Here is a 17,375-nt window from a genome sequence, read left to right as displayed (position 1 = left end):
TTCATAACTTTTTGTGTCAAATCGTATTTTTTGTCCCAGAGGATTGAAATCTCGCGAATTAGCTTACTTTTACTACACTAGGAACTTGCTTTATTATTTCTGTATAATGTAAATAGCACTATGAAGATGAGTTTATCCCACTATGTGTTATCTATCCTAATATTCCTAATACAAATTAGTTGGGAAAATGGCCTGATCAAAATTCCGACATTCTATCAACAATTAATCAAAGGGGGGAGGGGGGATTATAAATGATACTTTATTGATACTGTTACCAAAAAAGGACTTTGCAGTCCCACACTGCCAGTCTAAATAAAGTACCCATTTGTAACTCTTTTTTTCCCCTTGGTGTCACACTCAAGGGTGATCAAGGTCTTTAGTCTCAATATAGTTTGACAGGATTGATAGCTCATGGTAAGGATACAAAACTTATCTCGCCCCTTTGTATTTTTAGAACTTTTTGTAAAAATAGTCTTTGTTATGATAAAGAAAATACTTGGAGGAATAGAAAGTGTCCCTGTTAGAGGAATCGAATCTCATTCCAGTAGTAAAAAAAAAGAATAAGGAAAAAAAAACTCCGCTTTCAGTTAATACTTCCGCTTCTAAGAAATCTCTACTTTGGACTAGAAAAATATACATGTCTATTAGAAATGCTAGCACCGGGCTTCAGTTACCCAGGCCGAGCACCTTTGTGCAGAAACATCGAGCTGGTAATTACCAAGATGGGTGACCTTTTCACCTCCAAGTACTTTTGACGTATTTTTAATCTCTCTCTGCATATTATTGCTTTTATTGGACATTCCATTTTACTTTCGAAGATTCAGGTTTTGAGATTTTCAACAGATTATCCATTTACTCTATTTGATCGGGACATACTACGGATTTACTCTATTTGATCGGGACATACTACGGATTTACTCTATTTGATCGGGACATACTACGGATTTACTCTATTTGATCGGGACAAAAAAAAAAACCCCCTTTGTTTTTTTTTTTTTTTTTTTTTTTTTTTTTTTTTCTTTTCTTTCTTTCTTTACAAATTCCTTTTTTTTGTATCTCAAATCGATATTTTACTACGACTAGAGGATAATCAAGATTAGATTATTTTTAGCATAACTCCGTACCTCGTAACTTTTTACTATTATTCTATTCAGAAAATAATTAATTCTACGTCAGAAAACATTCTGTGTAATTTATTGCCAAAAAGCGCCGAGTTCGAGAAATCACGAACGAAAAACTCTCTCGCATGCTTTTCGTGAAAGCTTTCGAGCTCGCACGAAATGGCCGGAACCACAATTTGAGTTTGATTCTTTAATATTGGTTGATGAACTATTGGATTGAGGAATCTGATTGGTTGATTTTAAACTTTTTGGCCAATCAGATTTTCAGATTGCGTAATCTAATACTTTAACAAGTTTAATCTAATCTCTACCAGCCTAGAGTTAGGTTGGAGTGTAGAACGTCTGCCTTGTAATCGCTAGGTCAAGCGTGCGATTCCCGCCCGGGGCGGACTTTATAAACAGATAAGGTTCGCTCTCGGAACGGCTGGAAATTCAAAGTTTGTTCTCAGAACGGCTGGAAATTTAAGGTTTGTTCTTGGAACGGCTGGAAATTTAAGATTTTTCGGAACGGCTGGAAAACTCAGATTGTGGCCCAGGTCATGAAAGTCGATCTTCTTAACTATAAATATGTAAATGTGTGTGTATGTTAGAGTACAGTAACCATTTTAGCTCTATTTCATTATTTTCATTATTATTCCAAGCGGAATTACATATTACTTAGCGTTTATTTCTGGATTTTGGTCCGAAAGTTTTTCCTTTTGCTATCGTTTAAGTTGAAGGAAAGAAGTATCAATAGGTTTTTTGTGTAAAGGAATAAAGTGCCCAAAATAGTTGATAGATTGAAATATAAAAAAATATGAGTATGTAGATGTACCTATAAAATATTCCACCAATAATCGAGAGTTTATGGAAAGATGGAAACTGCTGCAAAATATAGTAAATTAATTTCGTATTTTGACTGGATTGAGTAAGACTAAGCCATTTATTTTTTTGAAGGTAATCGAACCGTCTTTTTGAGAGAAATATGGCAATGTGTATTGAAATAAATTGTTGATTTTAGGATGGAAACTGCTGCAAAATATAGTAAATTAATTTCGTATTTTGACTGGATTGAGTAAGACTAAGCCATTTATTTTTTTGAAGGTAATAGAACCGTCTTTTTGAGAGAAATATGGCAATGTGTATTGAAATAAAGTGTTGATTTTAATACTAGATATCTTGTAAATTCCTGAATAATTAATTGATCACACTTCGAAAGAAAGAGAGTTTATGGAAAGATGGAAACTGCTGCAAAATATAGTAAATTAATTTCGTATTTTGACTGGATTAAGTAAGACTAAGCCATTTATTTATTTATTTTTATTTTTTTTTAAGGTAATCGAACCGTCTTTTTGAGAGAAATATGCCAATATGTATTGAAATCAAGTGTTGATTTTATTACTAGATATCTTGTAAATTCCTGAATAATTAATTGATCACACTTCGAAAGAAAACATCTTTTGATACTTCTCTCCTTCCCCTTTCGCATCTCAAGTTGTTCAAGAAATGTACCAAAAAGTTTGGAATGTACCAAATTCTCTATCGTTCAAATCATGACTAATTTGTTAGCTGTGAAACCTCTCTTTGTCAGAACAATATTTTCTCGTACATTTTAAGTTGTAAATAGAATCTTTTGAGGCTTTTGTGTGGAGGTGTGTTAAAAGTGAGTCAGTCAGAAGGAACTACTCAGTCCGTGAGTCAGATACTAACATATAACTCCTATACCTATGTGAAACCTCTCTTTGTCAGAACAATATTTTCTCGTACATTTTAAGTTGTAAATAGAATCTTTTGAGGCTTTTGTGTGGAGGTGTGTAAAGGGTGAGTCAGTCAGAAGGAACTACTCAGTCCGTGAGTCAGATACTAACATATAACTCCTATACCTATAAGCTATAAAGAGTTAGGATCTTTCATGTAGCTATAAAGAGTTAGGATCTTTCATGTAACTCACTCTTTAGTTGCAGGGAGTTGAGATCTGACTCGTTCACTGAGTAGTTCACTAAAATGAGATGTTCTTTTTACTCACTCACTCTTCGCACACCTCTGCTTTTGTGTTTGCATTTCTCAGAGAGAAAACGAATCTCTTTTCCTTAAGAAGGACGAGGAGATTTTGGAGTCAAAATGCCCGTGTATATTATTTCATTATTTTTTGTTCTATTTCTTTAGCTTTATCTCGGTGTTTTCGAAAGAAATTATTTTCTTGCACCTAACAATCTAATGTATCGTAATTGCCAGAAGTTCTTCAAATGACAATTTCAAAAAGTTCATTATAAAATATATTTTTCGTTTTCAAAAAGTTCATTATAAAATTTCAAAAAATTCATTATAAAATTTATTTTTCGTTTTAATCCAAATTTGTAGGTAATTCATAAAGAAATCTTCAAGAATTGCCTACGATATAAAATTGCAAGCAGCTATTTAATTTATTTATTTTTCAGTTGTTTAAGGTTTATTCAAGATCAGTGTTTCGCATATAAAATTTTATACCCTGCCTATTCCATATAGTTTTAATCCGTATACGTGTATTTTAAACCTTTACTGTATTCGTAACATAACGTGTTATCCTCGGGCCACACATCGGCGTTAGTCCAGTTGGATTAAGGAATCTCATCGTTTAATTTTAGAATTAAGGTTAGTCAATTGGATTGCCCAATTCAATTGGGTTAACTTTAGAAGTCTGGCCCGGAGGAATAATCTTGGCATTTTAAACATTATTCCGCAGTTTTAATTAAAAAAAAATATTTGATCGGGACATACTACGGATTTACTCTATTTGATCGGGACATACTACGGATTTACTCTATTTGATCGGGACATACTACGGATTTACTCTATTTGATCGGGACATACTACGGATTTACTCTATTTGATCGGGACATACTACGGATTTACTCTATTTGATCGGGACATACTACGGATTTACTCTATTTGATCGGGACATACTACGGATTTACTCTATTTGATCGGGACATACTACGGATTTACTCTATTTGATCGGGACATACTACGGATTTACTCTATTTGATCGGGACATACTACGGATTTACTCTATTTGATCGGGACATACTACGGATTTACTCTATTTGATCGGGACATACTACGGATTTACTCTATTTGATCGGGACATACTACGGATTTACTCTATTTGATCGGGACATACTACGGATTTACTCTATTTGATCGGGACATACTACGGATTTACTCTATTTGATCGGGACATACTACGGATTTACTCTATTTGATCGGGACATACTACGGATTTACTCTATTTGATCGGGACATACTACGGATTTACTCTATTTGATCGGGACATACTACGGATTTACTCTATTTGATCGGGACATACTACGGATTTACTCTATTTGATCGGGACATACTACGGATTTACTCTATTTGATCGGGACATACTACGGATTTACTCTATTTGATCGGGACATACTACGGATTTACTCTATTTGATCGGGACATACTACGGATTTACTCTATTTGATCGGGACATACTACGGATTTACTCTATTTGATCGGGACATACTACGGATTTACTCTATTTGATCGGGACATACTACGGATTTACTCTATTTGATCGGGACATACTACGGATTTACTCTATTTGATCGGGACATACTACGGATTTACTCTATTTGATCGGGACATACTACGGATTTACTCTATTTGATCGGGACATACTACGGATTTACTCCATTTGATCGGGACATACTACGGATTTACTCTATTTGATCGGGACATACTACGGATTTACTCTATTTGATCGGGACATATTACGGGATGGACGTGCTCTCTCTCTGCATATTATTGCTTTTATTGGACATTCCATTTTACTTTCGAAGATTCAGGTTTTGAGATTTTCAACAGATAGTCTATTTACTCTATTTGATCGGGACACACTACGAATTTACTCTATTTGATCGGGACATACACATACTACGGATTTATTCTATTTGATCGGGACATACTACGGATTTACTCCATTTGATCGGGACATACTACGGATTTACTCCATTTGATCGGGACATATTACGGGATGGACGTGCTATGAGGCCAAAATGGTAGCTATTTCTTGTCTGCTAGGGGAGGAAAAAATTAAGTTCGTTTACCTATCAATCTACGAAAATGGCCCAATGGTCAAAGATCCCGACATTTGCAACATAAACACTTCCTATTGTCGAAAATGTTGACTTCTCAAAACCTAGCTTTCGAAGATTCAGGTTTTGAGATTTTCAACAGATTTGATCGGGACATACTACGGATTTACTCTATTTAATCGGGACATGCTACGGATTTACTACTTTTGATCGGGACATACTACGGATTTACTCCATTTGATCGGGACATACTACGGGATGGACGTGCTATGAGGCCAAAATGGTAGCTATTTCTTGTCTGCTAGGGGAGGAAAAAATTAAGTTTGTTTACCTATCAATCTACGAAAATGGCCTAATGGTCAAACATAAACACTTCCTATTGTGCAAGATTTCATAACTTTTTGTGTCAAATCGTATTTTTTGTCCCAGAGGATTGAAATCTCGCGAATTTGCTTACTTTTACTACACTAGAAACTTGCTTTATTATTTCTGTATAATGTAAATAGCACTATGAAGATAAGTTTATTCCACTATGTGTTATCTATCCTAATACAAATTAGTTGGGAAAATGGCCTGATCAAAATTCCGACATTCTGCCAACAATTAATCAAAGGGGGGAGGGGGGATTATAAATGATACTTTATTGATACTGTTACCAAAAAAGGACTTCGCAGTCCCACACTGCCAGTCTAAATAAAGTACCCATTTGTAACTCTTTTTTTTCCCTTGGTGTCACACTCAAGGGTGATCAAGGTCTTTAGTCTCAATTTAGTTTTGGGGGGAGGGGGGATTATAAATGATACTTTATTGATACTGTTACCAAAAAAGGACTTTGCAGTCCCACACTGCCAGTCTAAATAAAGTTCCCATTTGTAACTCTTTTTCCCCCTTGGTGTCACACTCAAGGGTGATCAAGGTCTTTAGTCTCAATATAGTTTTACAGGATTGATAGCTCATGGTAAGGATACAAAACTCATCTCGCCCCTTTGTATTTTTAGAACTTTTTGTAAAAATAGTCTTTGTTATGATAAAGAAAATACTTGGAGGAATAGAAAGTGTCCCTGTTAGAGGAATCGAATCTCATTCCAGTAGTAAAAAAAAAGAATAAGGAAAAAAAAACACCGCTTTCAGTTAATACTTCCGCTTCTAAGAAGTCTCTACTTTGGACTAGAAAAATGTACATGTCTATTAGAAATGCTAGCACCGGGCTTCAGTTACCCAGGCCGATGAAAATACTTGGAGGAATAGAAAGTGTCCCTGTTAGAGGAATCGAATCTCATTCCAGTAGTAAAAAAAAAGAATAAGGAAAAAAAAACTCCGCTTTCAGTTAATACTTCCGCTTCTAAGAAATCTCTACTTTGGACTAGAAAAATATACATGTCTATTAGAAATGCTAGCACCGGGCTTCAGTTACCCAGGCCGAGCACCTTTGTGCAGAAACATCGAGCTGGTAATTACCAAGATGGGTGACCTTTTCACCTCCAAGTACTTTTGACGTATTTTTAATCTCTCTCTGCATATTATTGCTTTTATTGGACATTCCATTTTACTTTCGAAGATTCAGGTTTTGAGATTTTCAACAGATTATCCGTTTACTCTATTTGATCGGGACAAACTACGGATTTACTCTATTTTTTAATCTCTCTCTGCATATTATTGCTTTTATTGGACATTCCATTTTACTTTCGAAGATTCAGGTTTTGAGATTTTCAACAGATTATCCATTTACTCTATTTGATCGGGACATACTACGGATTTACTCCATTTGATCGGGACATACTACGGATTTACTCCATTTGATGGGGACATATTACGGGATGGACGTGCTATGAGGCCAATTCTCTCTCTGCATATTATTGCTTTTATTGGACATTCCATTTTACTTTCGAAGATTCAGGTTTTGAGATTTTCAACAGATAGTCTATTTTCTCTATTTGATCGGGACATACGATTTACTCCATTTGATCGGGACATACTACGGATTTACTCTATTTGATCGGGACATACTACGGATTTACTCCATTTGATCGGGACATACTACGGATTTACTCCATTTGATTGGGACATACTACGGATTTACTCTATTTGATCGGGACATATTACGGGATGGACGTGCTATGAGGCCAAAATGGTAGCTATTTCTTGTCTGCTAGGGGAGGATAAAATTAAGTTCGTTTACCTATCAATCTACGAAAATGGCCTAATGGTCAAAGATCCCGACATTTGCAACATTCAAACACTTCCTATTGTCGAAAATGTTGACTTCTCAAAACCTAATCTAAACCAGTTTTAAATATTTGATTAATATTTTAAGCGTTTATTTTAGCATCAATACACGCCTTCAGGTAATCTCGAGAAATACGAGTGAGAGAGTTATTTGAGTGAATGAGTCATTTGAGTGAATGAGTCATTCTGTGAGCGAGTGAGAAAAAAAAGTGATTAAGTAATGAATGAGTGAATACCTGATTGGCGTGATTTTTGGTTAGTATTTACTTTCATATGATAAAATACCTACCTTTTGTTATTTACCTAATGTAAAATACTAGAGTCAATTGGTTTGTTCAAGAATTCACAAATTTTCTACCCTTCAAAATAAATAAAATCACGGTCATAATGATCCTATAGCAGCAGGAATTGTCAATGCAGCGTTAGCACTTTGAATGCGCCAATCCTCGATTGATCACTGAAGTTGAGCAACGTTTTTCAGTGTACTCCCGGATAGGTCACCATCTGGGTAATCACGTATTGCTGGCTTTTTCTGGCCCCATTCCAGCTAAGTGAGGTGGTTATTTATGAGTAGGTTCTAAGACCAGAGACGTCACTTTTGGCTAGTTAAAAAAAAAAAATAATAATAATAGAATCTAAACCAACTAGCGGAATGTGGGTCTCAGCAAAAAGAGAAAAGCCTTTTTTAGATAGGTATAAATAGTTTTACATATTGCCCTCATTTTTAATTTTTCCTTCTTTAGTTTAGCAAATATTTTACCTGTAGCTTTTTCTTGCTGTTAATTTTCAAAGCCTTTTCCGTCACTTTTGGCTAGTAAAAAAAAAAAAAAAAAAAATAGTATCTAAACCAACTAGCGAAATGTGGGTCTCAGCAAAAAGAGAAAAGCCTTTTTTAGATATAAATAGTTTCATATTACCCTCATTTTTAATTTTTCGTTCTTTAGTTTAGCAAATATTTTACCTCTAGCTTTTTCTTGCTGTTAATTTTCGAAGCCTTTTCCTCTTAACATAGACTGAAATTTAACTGTATATTCTACCGTCCTTTTTTTATGTTACGCATTTTTTGTATTATTGTTTTCTCTTCTCTTAAGTTCTTTTAAACAATTAGATTTCCAAGTCACACAATCAGGGGACCCCTGAATATTCGATACAGGGCAGTTCTTTCGAAGGCAATTTCTTGACTGTAAAAAATAAATTCTATCATTGTAATTTGTTCCTTAATCAAAGCTGATAAGTTTTCTTCTCGGTAACAATGGTCCCAACACCACTTCTAAGGAAAATTTTCTTAGATCAGGTGTGACTTGCTTAGTTCCAATGTTTGCTTGTAGTCAGTATAGTTTCCATTTCTCTATCCCTGATCCCCTTCTCTGTGACTGCTAAAAAATATTTATTTTTTGTTTAATTTTACGATTTACTTTTAGAATACAAAACATTGATATTGTAAATATTTTTTAAATAATACAAATAAATAATGGTAAAAAAACAAAATCAAAAATGTTGTATTTATTTTCAAAACACACAAGAAAGGGAAATAAATTATAAATTAGATATGATTAAACCATTGACCATAGACCATAGCAGAAAAAGACTGTGCCTCATATCACCAAAGTATGGAAAAGTATCTTACAAGTTACAAGTGTTATAGCACTTATAGCCAATGGAAAAGCAGAATTTTGAATTTGGACGAATTAGATCAAAATGTGGAATTGTAAATACTTTTCCATACTTTGGTGATATAGGGCGCTGGTCTCAATTTCTTCATTTTCTGCGAGGATCGGTACTATGATTGTAGCCAATGGAAAAGCAGAATTTTGAATTTGGACGAATTAGATCAAAATGTGGAATTGTAAATACTTTTCCATACTTTGGTGATATAGAGCGCTGGTCTCGATTTCTTCATTTTCTGCGAGGGTCGGTACTATGGTCAAAGCTTGATTGAGACCTCTTATATGTATTCATTAGCATGAATTGTTTGTTTCCTCATAGGTCGGGAGACTAGGCTGTGGTGTAGGGTCGGTACTCCGTTGTGGATGCCTACGTACTGTCATATACGTATAAGAGTGTTATGACATCTATTCATCTAATACATAAACAAAGGGTGTATTTTCCTTTCGGAAACGGAAACAAGTTCCCCTCTTCAAGATGGCGGATTTCCAATGGTTTAGTACAGGCGCTACCACGCTTAAAGAGGGGAAATGAGCTTCACAAGAGGGGAAATCGTCTGTTTCCGAAAGAAAAATACGAAACTATTAATTTAGGTAAATTTAAGAGGATTACTAGAAACAAAATGGCCGAGGAAGTAGAAGAAAAAATACAAAACCAAATTAAAATAAATAAAAAATACTGGAATGTAGATGAGATAGGAAAGATTCAAAGAGAAAAATAAGATCAAGTAGATTTTTGAATTTTTTGTATTACCTAAGGTCGTGTGTGATAAAAGTTAGTATTAGTAACCATTTTTTTTTTTTTTTTAATTTTCAAATTTCAAAGGTAAGATGGTAGTGCGTCTGCCTTGTAAGTGCTAGGCCGCGGGTTCGATTCCCGCCCGGGGCGGATTTTATCCTGGTGGGATAATGTCCGTTCTTGGAACGGCTGGCTTTCTCCTATCCTGTCTTCCTTCTCTCTTCGATTTCGGGACAATAAGACCATAGCAGTTACAGTTCCCTCTGTCAAACCTCTTAACAAGTTAAAAAAGGTTCAATAGCACTAAGAGAATCAAGACAAGATGACCTGAGCATGCTTCATAAGTATTCATAACCACCTCAATTGATAGTCATCCTTCAAGTAGTTTGCATTGGATGGGTACTGGCTTTCTCCTATCCTGTCTTCCTTCTCTCTTTGATTTTGGGACGATAAGACCATAGCAGTTACAGTTCCCTCTGTCAAACCTCTTTTTTAAAAAAAAAGTTCAATAGCACTAAGACAACATGACCTGAGCATGCTTCATAAGTATTCATAAGCACCTCAATTGATAGTCATCCTTCAAGTAGTTTGCATTGGATGGATATTCTCTCAGAGCATGCTACATGATGTTGTCTCAGTGTTAATAGTGTCTTAACAGGCATGATAGAATGATATCAAGGAATGTTATCATCCTTAAGTCAAAATAACCAATGGGAAACAAACCAGCCCTGAAATCCTGACATGGTTTCTTCCCTGCTAACCTGTCCGTTGTTTACCCTGAACACCCTCTGCATCCACAATGAATACACTCAACAATCCTGCCCTCCTCTAGTTTCACTTTGGGTACTCGGCAAATACAACTCGTACCAAAGTTAGTGTCCCGGGTTTGAATGCAACGTAGACAGCAGAGGTTCTCGTAGCCTTGCACCTAAATTTGCAAATGGGCACTTACCTAAATTTGCAATGGGTACGTGCCTAAATTTGCAAACGAGCACTTACGTAGCCTTGCTTCTTCCATTTGGCAATCAGATTCTTGTCGGCAATGTTCTCTGCTAGACAGTAGTCGTACAGTTCTGAAAACAAAGAAGGAAAAGGATTCTTTGTTAGAAACTTGCCTAGGTACCAAAGTTAATTTGAAGAAACTTTTCAAACATCAATTCAGTAGTAAAAATACCGTAGCCTTGCTTCTTCCATTTGGCAATCAGATTCTTGTCGGCAATGTTCTCTGCTAGACAGTAGTCGTACAGTTCTGAAAACAAAGAAAGAAAAGAAAGGATTCTTTGTTAGAAACTTGCCTAGGTACCAAAGGTAATTTGAAGAAACTTTTCAAACATCAATTCAGTAGTAAAAATACCAAGTAAAGTAAACACCAAAAAATTGAATAACACACCTACTTATACCAAGATGTGAATGGTGAAACTAAAACTATTCATTACCTCTACTGATAGCTTTCCTGCGGTAGAACAAATCATAGATGTATCGGGACTTTTGATGAGCACTTACCTAAATTTGCAATGGGCACTTACCAAAATTTGCGATGAGCACTTGCCTAAATTTTTAGTGGGCAGCTGGGCCCTCTTAATGAGAAATCGAACCTTGGTAACAAACAATAAAATTACAAATGACAAGTAGAGTAGAGCCGTATTTTCCTTTCGGCATTTCCCCTTTTTCAGACTTTTGATGATGAATTTTGAATATTGGCCACAGAGCTTCCACCTTTCTCTTGCCTTCATGGGGTTCAGTTTCAGCTGTGAACAGAAAAACAGAATCTTAGTAAAATGGTTCTTGTAACTACTCAACTTGAAATCAAGAATTAGAATTTTGAATATTGGCCACAGAGCTTCCACCTTTCTCTTGCCTTCATGGGGTTCAGTTTCAGCTGTGAACAGAATAACAGAATCTTACTAAAGTGGTTCTGCTTCCACCTTTCTCTTGCCTTCATGGGGTTCAGTTTCAGCTGTGAACAGAATAACAGAATCTTAGTAAAATGGTTCTTGTAACTACTGAACTTGAAATCAAGAATTCAAATGCCTACCTACATAAAATCTGTGGTCTGGGCACATTCCTCAAAAAGGAACTTTGAACTCACATTTCTGTAATTTCAAAAAACTTCATGTCAACAAATAGCTGTTACAATTATAATTCTGTAAAGTTTTCCTTGAATCTGTGGTCTGGGCACATTCCTCAAAAAGGAACTTTGAACTCACATTTCTGTAATTTCAAAAAACTTCATGTCAACAAATAGCTGTTCCGATAATAATTCTGTAAGGTTTTCCTTGAATGGTATTGTTCTACCTTTGTAAAGTGCAAATTTTATTGCACTCCACAGTTGATTGGAAAGCTAGACCCTTGAGGTCACAGAGGAGACCTGTGTAGCCAGCAACTTTTACCAATCTCTCTCAAAGCAAACTTCAGAAACATTTGACCATCAATACCTGTTGCTTTTAATCTCCAACACCATCCCTTGGGGCTCGGTCAAATTTGTCATTCGGGGAAAAAATTGTGTCATGTGTGAGCGGGAACACTCACATTTAAATCACATTGCCTATAGGGCATTTGGAAAAAAATCGGATGAAACTTACAACAAATGAGAAAGGGCCTTTATCCCTTTCAGGAGTGAACCTACAAAGGACAGAAAGCATTGGGATAGAAGAATTTACAAGCCAAACACTTTACTAGAAAATACCTAGAAAATGGGCCTTTATCCCTTTCAGGAGTGAACCCACAAAGGACAGAAAGCATTGGGATAGAAGAATTTACAAGCCAAACACTTTTACTAGAAGATGCCTAGAGCTCTAGAATGTAGGGATCCTTACCTTCTCTCATTTTCTGTTCCAACTCTTCCAGCGTAATCAATACCTGTTGCTTTAAATCTCCAACACCATCCCTTGGGGCTCGGTCAAATTTGTCATTCGGGGAAAAAATTGTGTCATGTGTGAGCAGGAACACTCACATTTAAATCACATTGCCTACAGGGCATTTGGAAAAAAAATCGGATGAAACTTACAACAAATGAGAAAGGGCATTTATCCCTTTCAGGAGTGAACCTTCAATACCTGTTGCTTTTAATCTCCAACACCATCCCTTGGGGCTCGGTCAAATTTGTCATTCGGGGAAAAAATTGTGTCATGTGTGAGTGGGAACACTCACATTTAAATCACATTGCCTACAGGGCATTTGGAAAAAAAAATCGGCTGAAACTTACAACAAATAAGAATGGGCCTTTATCCCTTTCAGGAGAGAACCCACAAAGGACAGAAAGCATTGGGATAGAAGATAGAAGAATTTACAAGCCAAACACTTTTACTAGGAGATGCCTAGAGCTCTAGAATGTAGGGATCCTTACCTTCTCTCATTTTCTGTTCCAACTCTTCCAACGTAGGTTCAATCAACTCCCAACCATCGGGCAGGTGCTTTCTCGTTCTACGAACTTTGGGCATTTTGGACTTTGGACAGACCTTTGAGAAACTTACACTTACAACACAAAAAATAAAATTAACGATTTGATACGATCAAAAATGAAATAAAAAAATTGTTTTTTGTTTTTTCCAAAAATCAAGCAAGTATTTCAAGGAGGTTGAAAATTAGTGGACTTGGTACGAATGAAAAAAATCGAATTTTTAATTTTTTGTTTTTTTTTTTTTTTTTCAAAAATCAAGGGCAGGTGCACCAAAGTACTGCCGTAAAACTTTGGTATATGCAATATGCACGTATTTCAAGGAGGTTGAAAAGTAGTGGACTTGGGACGAATGAAAAAAAAATCTGTGTATGCAATGTGCCCAGCAATCGTCTTTTCAGAGATTGGGGGCCTATTCCATGAAGACTCCGCACTTACCCTTTCCACTTCTCGCACAGAAAACATAGACAAAGCCATACGATGTTATTTCAGTGCGAGGAGTGAAAAGTGCGGAGTGCAGAATCGTTCATGGAACAGGCCATTGGCCCTCCAAATCTTCCTCTCTTGAAAAAGAATGAAAAGATAAAAACACTGTGCTAGCAAAAAGCTTCAGACCGCGGTCTCTCAGAAGGTCTGACAGACCTAGATTTCAAGCTTTTTCCACCACCACACACGTTCAAGTCAGACGGCCTGAGGGCATTCGATTTTATACTGGATAGCCAGCCTAGTTAGCTTGGAGGGTAGCGTGTCTGCCTTGTAAGCATTAGGTCGCGGGTTCGATTCTCGCCCGGGGCTTATTTTATCCTAAACAGTTAAGGATCGTTCTCGGAACGGCTGGCTTTCTCCTATCCTGTCGTACCCATTGCAAATTTAGGTAAGTGCCCATTTGCAAATTTAATCTCTGCATATTTATACTTATGTAAGTCCTCAGAAACCTTATCCGTACTGTTAGTCAGGATTAATTTTACTTGGCTAATCCTGTTAACTAGACAGTGTATTTCGCCAATAGTCCGTTCTTTTTTCTAATAACTAACAGTTGTAGCCGAATTGAAATCGTAGTATGTACTTTATTAATCTACCCTAGCTAGCCCTTTGTATAAATACCATCTGAACAAATGGCCTTCAGGTAACTAACGATCAAGCTTGCAGACCAGCATACTTGAGGTGATCGTCTGTAGCAAGCTTTAGAGAGCACATAACATTATTCTAAGCTTGAAAAAACTGACGGTCTAAACAAGGTTTATCCTACTGATAGATTATATTTTTTCCTTCTACGGTTTCTATTCTACTCGACTCATATTCTATTCGTATTTCTACTCACCTTGCCAATGATAACCTCCGGGATTCGCTGGTGTTGTTTCTCGTATGATTTTGTGTATTTATTACAGAGAATTTTGAAAGTGAAAATGTTGTGTCTGTGTTCAGATCAAAAATTTTCTTTCTATGAATGAAGGCCCAAACCGATAAAGTACATACTACGATTTCAATTCGGCTACAACTGTTAGTTATTAGAATTAAAGTTATTAGAAAAAAGAACGGGCTATTGGCGAAATACACTGTCTAGTTAACAGGATTAGCCAAGTAAAATTAATCCTGACTAACAGTATGGATAAGGTTTCTGAGGACTTACATAAGTATAAATATGCAGAGATTAAATTTGCAAATAGGCACTTACCTAAATTTGCAAATGGGCACTTATAGTGATGTGTCCATGAGCTCCATGCAAATCCAGCAATCTCCCTGTAACAAGAACAGAACCAGAACGGTAAGTGAACGAATTAAATGAGTTTCTTTTTTTTTTCTTTTTTTTTAAGAGGTTTGACAGAGGGAACAGACTTACATAAGTATAAATATGCAGAGATTAAATTTGCAAATGGGCACTTACCTAAATTTGCAATGGGCACTTGCCTAAATTTGCAAACGAGCACTTACCTAAATTTGCAATGGGCACTTACCAAAATTTGCAATGAGCACTTGCCTAAATTTTTAGTGGGCAGCTGGGCCCTCTTACTGAGAAATCGAACCTTGGTAACAAACAATAAAATTACAAATGACAAGTAGAGCCGTATTTTCCTTTCGGCATTTCCCCTTTTTCGGCGTATGGTTTAGTACAGGTGCTACCACTTCAAAAGAAGGGAGACGAGCTTCAGAAGAGGGGAAATTGCACAAGGAAAATACTTCATTAGGGCACCAAAGAGCTTCAGATTTGCAAGCTTTGCAACTTTATAACTTTCGGTAATTATTCAGAAGCCGCGACAATGAAAAAGAAAGCTCCTTTTTGAGAAGGAAAAGGATTCTTTGTTAGAAACTTGCCTAGGTACCAAAGTTAATTTGAAGAAACTTTTCAAACATCAATTCAGTAGTAAAAAATACCAAGTAAAGTAAACACCAAAAAAGTGAATAACACACCTACTTGAACCATGATGTGAATGGTGAAACTAAAACTATGAATGAGCGCTTGCCTAAATTTTTAGTGGGCAGCTGGGCCCTCTTACTGAGAAATCGAACCTTGGTAACAAACAATAAAATTACAAATGCCAAGTAGAGCCGTATTTTCCTTTCGGCATTTCCCCTTTTTCGTGCCTAAATTTTTAGTGGGCAGCTGGGCCCTCTTACTGAGAAATCGAACCTTGGTAACAAACAATAAAATTACAAATGACAAGTAGAGTAGTGCCGTATTTTCCTTTCGGCATTTCCCCCTTTTTCGGCGTATGGTTTAGTACAGGTAATACCACTTCAACCACCAGCTGTCCCGAGATGCCGAAATCACAGAGTTTAATAGCGCCCCGTCTGTCCAGTAGGATGTTGGACGGCTTGACGTCCCGATGGATTATCTTGAGCTCCTCCTTCAAATAGTTCAGAGCCTTCACTGTGGCTACCGTCACCTGAGAAGGTAGGAGAGATAAAAGTATTAGTAATGCTTTATTTATACTGTCACCTTCAAGTACCACTATAGTACTGTGAGGCGCTTCTTGAAAATACCCGGGTATTTATAAAAATTGGGTATTTACCCCAAAAATAAGTACCCGGGTATTTACCCATCACTAATAGTAAGTACTATTTTTATGAAGAAACCCGAGCATGCGGTGTTATTATACACAGGGGCTGGGCTTGAATAACACAAACAAAATTATTTTTTTCCTACTTTTTTTAGCCTACCCTAGCTAGCCCTTTGTATAAATACCATCTGAACAAATGGCCTTCAGGTAACTAACGATCAAGCTTGCAGACCAGCATACTTGATCAAGCGATCGTCTGTCGCAAGCTTTAGAGAGCATATTACATTATTCTAAGCTTAAAAAAAAACTGACGGTCTAAACAAGGTATATCCTACTGATAGATTATAGGGCACCAAAGAGCTTCAGATTTGCAAGCTTTGCAATTTAATAACTTTCGGTAATTATTCAGAAGCCACGACAATGAAAAAGAAAGCTAATTTTTGTGTTTAACCTAACCTTATAATAACACTGATCACTGCTCATTTGTAACAGCCCCTTTTGTAGCAATTTTCCATTGGCGTGACATCTGAACAAGTACCACTTTACTCAACTGCCAATAAGAGGCGACTAATTTTTTTTTAGAATAATATTGCTTATAAACAAAAAAGTAAAAAGAAAATGCGGATTAATGATTGGTTGAGTAAAATGGAGAGGGGAAGCTGGGCGGAGCTGTACTGATTGTGACCTTGACCTGTTCGAAACGATCGAACGCTTTTTCCAAGTCCATATTTTCGTTTTCGAAAAAAAGGAAAAGAAAAAGTAGGGGAAAATATGCGATCGCAAGCTTTCCTGAATCCAGAAGTGGGGAAACATCGAAAACTTTCTTCCCCGAGGAAAAAAACATGGAAATACGTGATGAAAAAAAACCGTTTTCCCGCGAATAAAAAAGGGGAAAAAGAGCGATAGAAACCCTTTTTTCCTCGAATAGAAAACGGAGAAAATACGCGATAGAAAACCATTTCCTTTGAACATGAATGAGGGTAAGCGATGGAAATGCGTATTTCCCCTCGAAAAAAAATATGCGATCGCAAGCTTTCCTGAATCCAGAAATGGGGAAATATCGAAAACTTTCTTCCCCGGGGAGAAAAACATGGAAATACGCGTTAAAAAAAACCGTTTTCCCGCGAATAAAAAAGGGGAAAAAGAG

The 17,375-nt window shown here is 36.4% G+C and overlaps 1 protein-coding gene and 2 long non-coding RNA genes across 4 annotated transcripts; 1 reads left to right on the top strand and 2 right to left on the bottom strand.

The window, feature by feature from the left end:
* Nucleotides 1-5,592: 5,592 nt before the first annotated feature.
* On the top strand, nt 5,593-6,322 carry LOC113468211. The gene is made up of 2 exons (XR_003392053.1): nt 5,593-5,956; nt 6,120-6,322. It is a non-coding gene; the product is annotated as an uncharacterized LOC113468211 (long non-coding RNA).
* Nucleotides 6,323-10,369: 4,047 nt separating this feature from the next.
* LOC103511112 (protein BUD31 homolog) lies at nt 10,370-13,306 on the bottom strand. 2 transcript variants are annotated; one of them, XM_026824977.1, is made up of 5 exons: nt 13,179-13,306; nt 11,508-11,580; nt 11,269-11,318; nt 10,837-10,905; nt 10,370-10,753 (listed from the first exon to the last, which is right to left on the bottom strand). In XM_026824977.1, the coding sequence occupies exons 1-5, from the start codon at nt 13,270-13,272 to the stop codon at nt 10,605-10,607; spliced, it is 435 nt and encodes a 144-aa protein (XP_026680778.1). In that variant the 5' UTR covers nt 13,273-13,306; the 3' UTR covers nt 10,370-10,604. The 2 variants fall into 2 exon arrangements, with proteins under 2 accessions (XP_026680778.1, XP_017300353.1); XM_017444864.2 differs by lacking the exon at nt 10,837-10,905 and adding an exon at nt 11,013-11,081 and having other exon boundaries at nt 13,179-13,296.
* LOC108252622 lies at nt 11,655-12,683 on the bottom strand. Its single transcript, XR_001809555.1, has 3 exons — nt 12,649-12,683; nt 11,758-11,789; nt 11,655-11,679 (listed from the first exon to the last, which is right to left on the bottom strand). It is a non-coding gene; the product is annotated as an uncharacterized LOC108252622 (long non-coding RNA).
* Nucleotides 13,307-17,375: the final 4,069 nt, after the last annotated feature.

The sequence above is a fragment of the Diaphorina citri genome, unplaced genomic scaffold (genome assembly GCF_000475195.1).
Source record: "Diaphorina citri unplaced genomic scaffold, Diaci psyllid genome assembly version 1.1 scaffold676, whole genome shotgun sequence".
Taxonomy (NCBI): domain Eukaryota; kingdom Metazoa; phylum Arthropoda; class Insecta; order Hemiptera; family Psyllidae; genus Diaphorina; species Diaphorina citri.
Note: the sequence above shows the minus strand (reverse complement) of the source record. Positions and strands in the feature narration are given on the sequence as shown.

Coding starts and splice junctions, on each gene's coding strand:
- LOC103511112 (XM_026824977.1), bottom strand. CDS start 13,272: ATGCCCAAAGTTCGTAGAACGAGAAAGCACCTGCCCGATGGTTGGGAG. Junction 11,319..11,507: donor TTCAAAATTCATCATCAAAA/GTCTGAAAAAGG, acceptor TGCTCATCAAAA/GTCCCGATACATCTATGATT. Junction 10,754..10,836: donor TGCCAAATGGAAGAAGCAAG/GCTACGTAAGTG, acceptor TTTAGGTGCAAG/GCTACGAGAACCTCTGCTGT.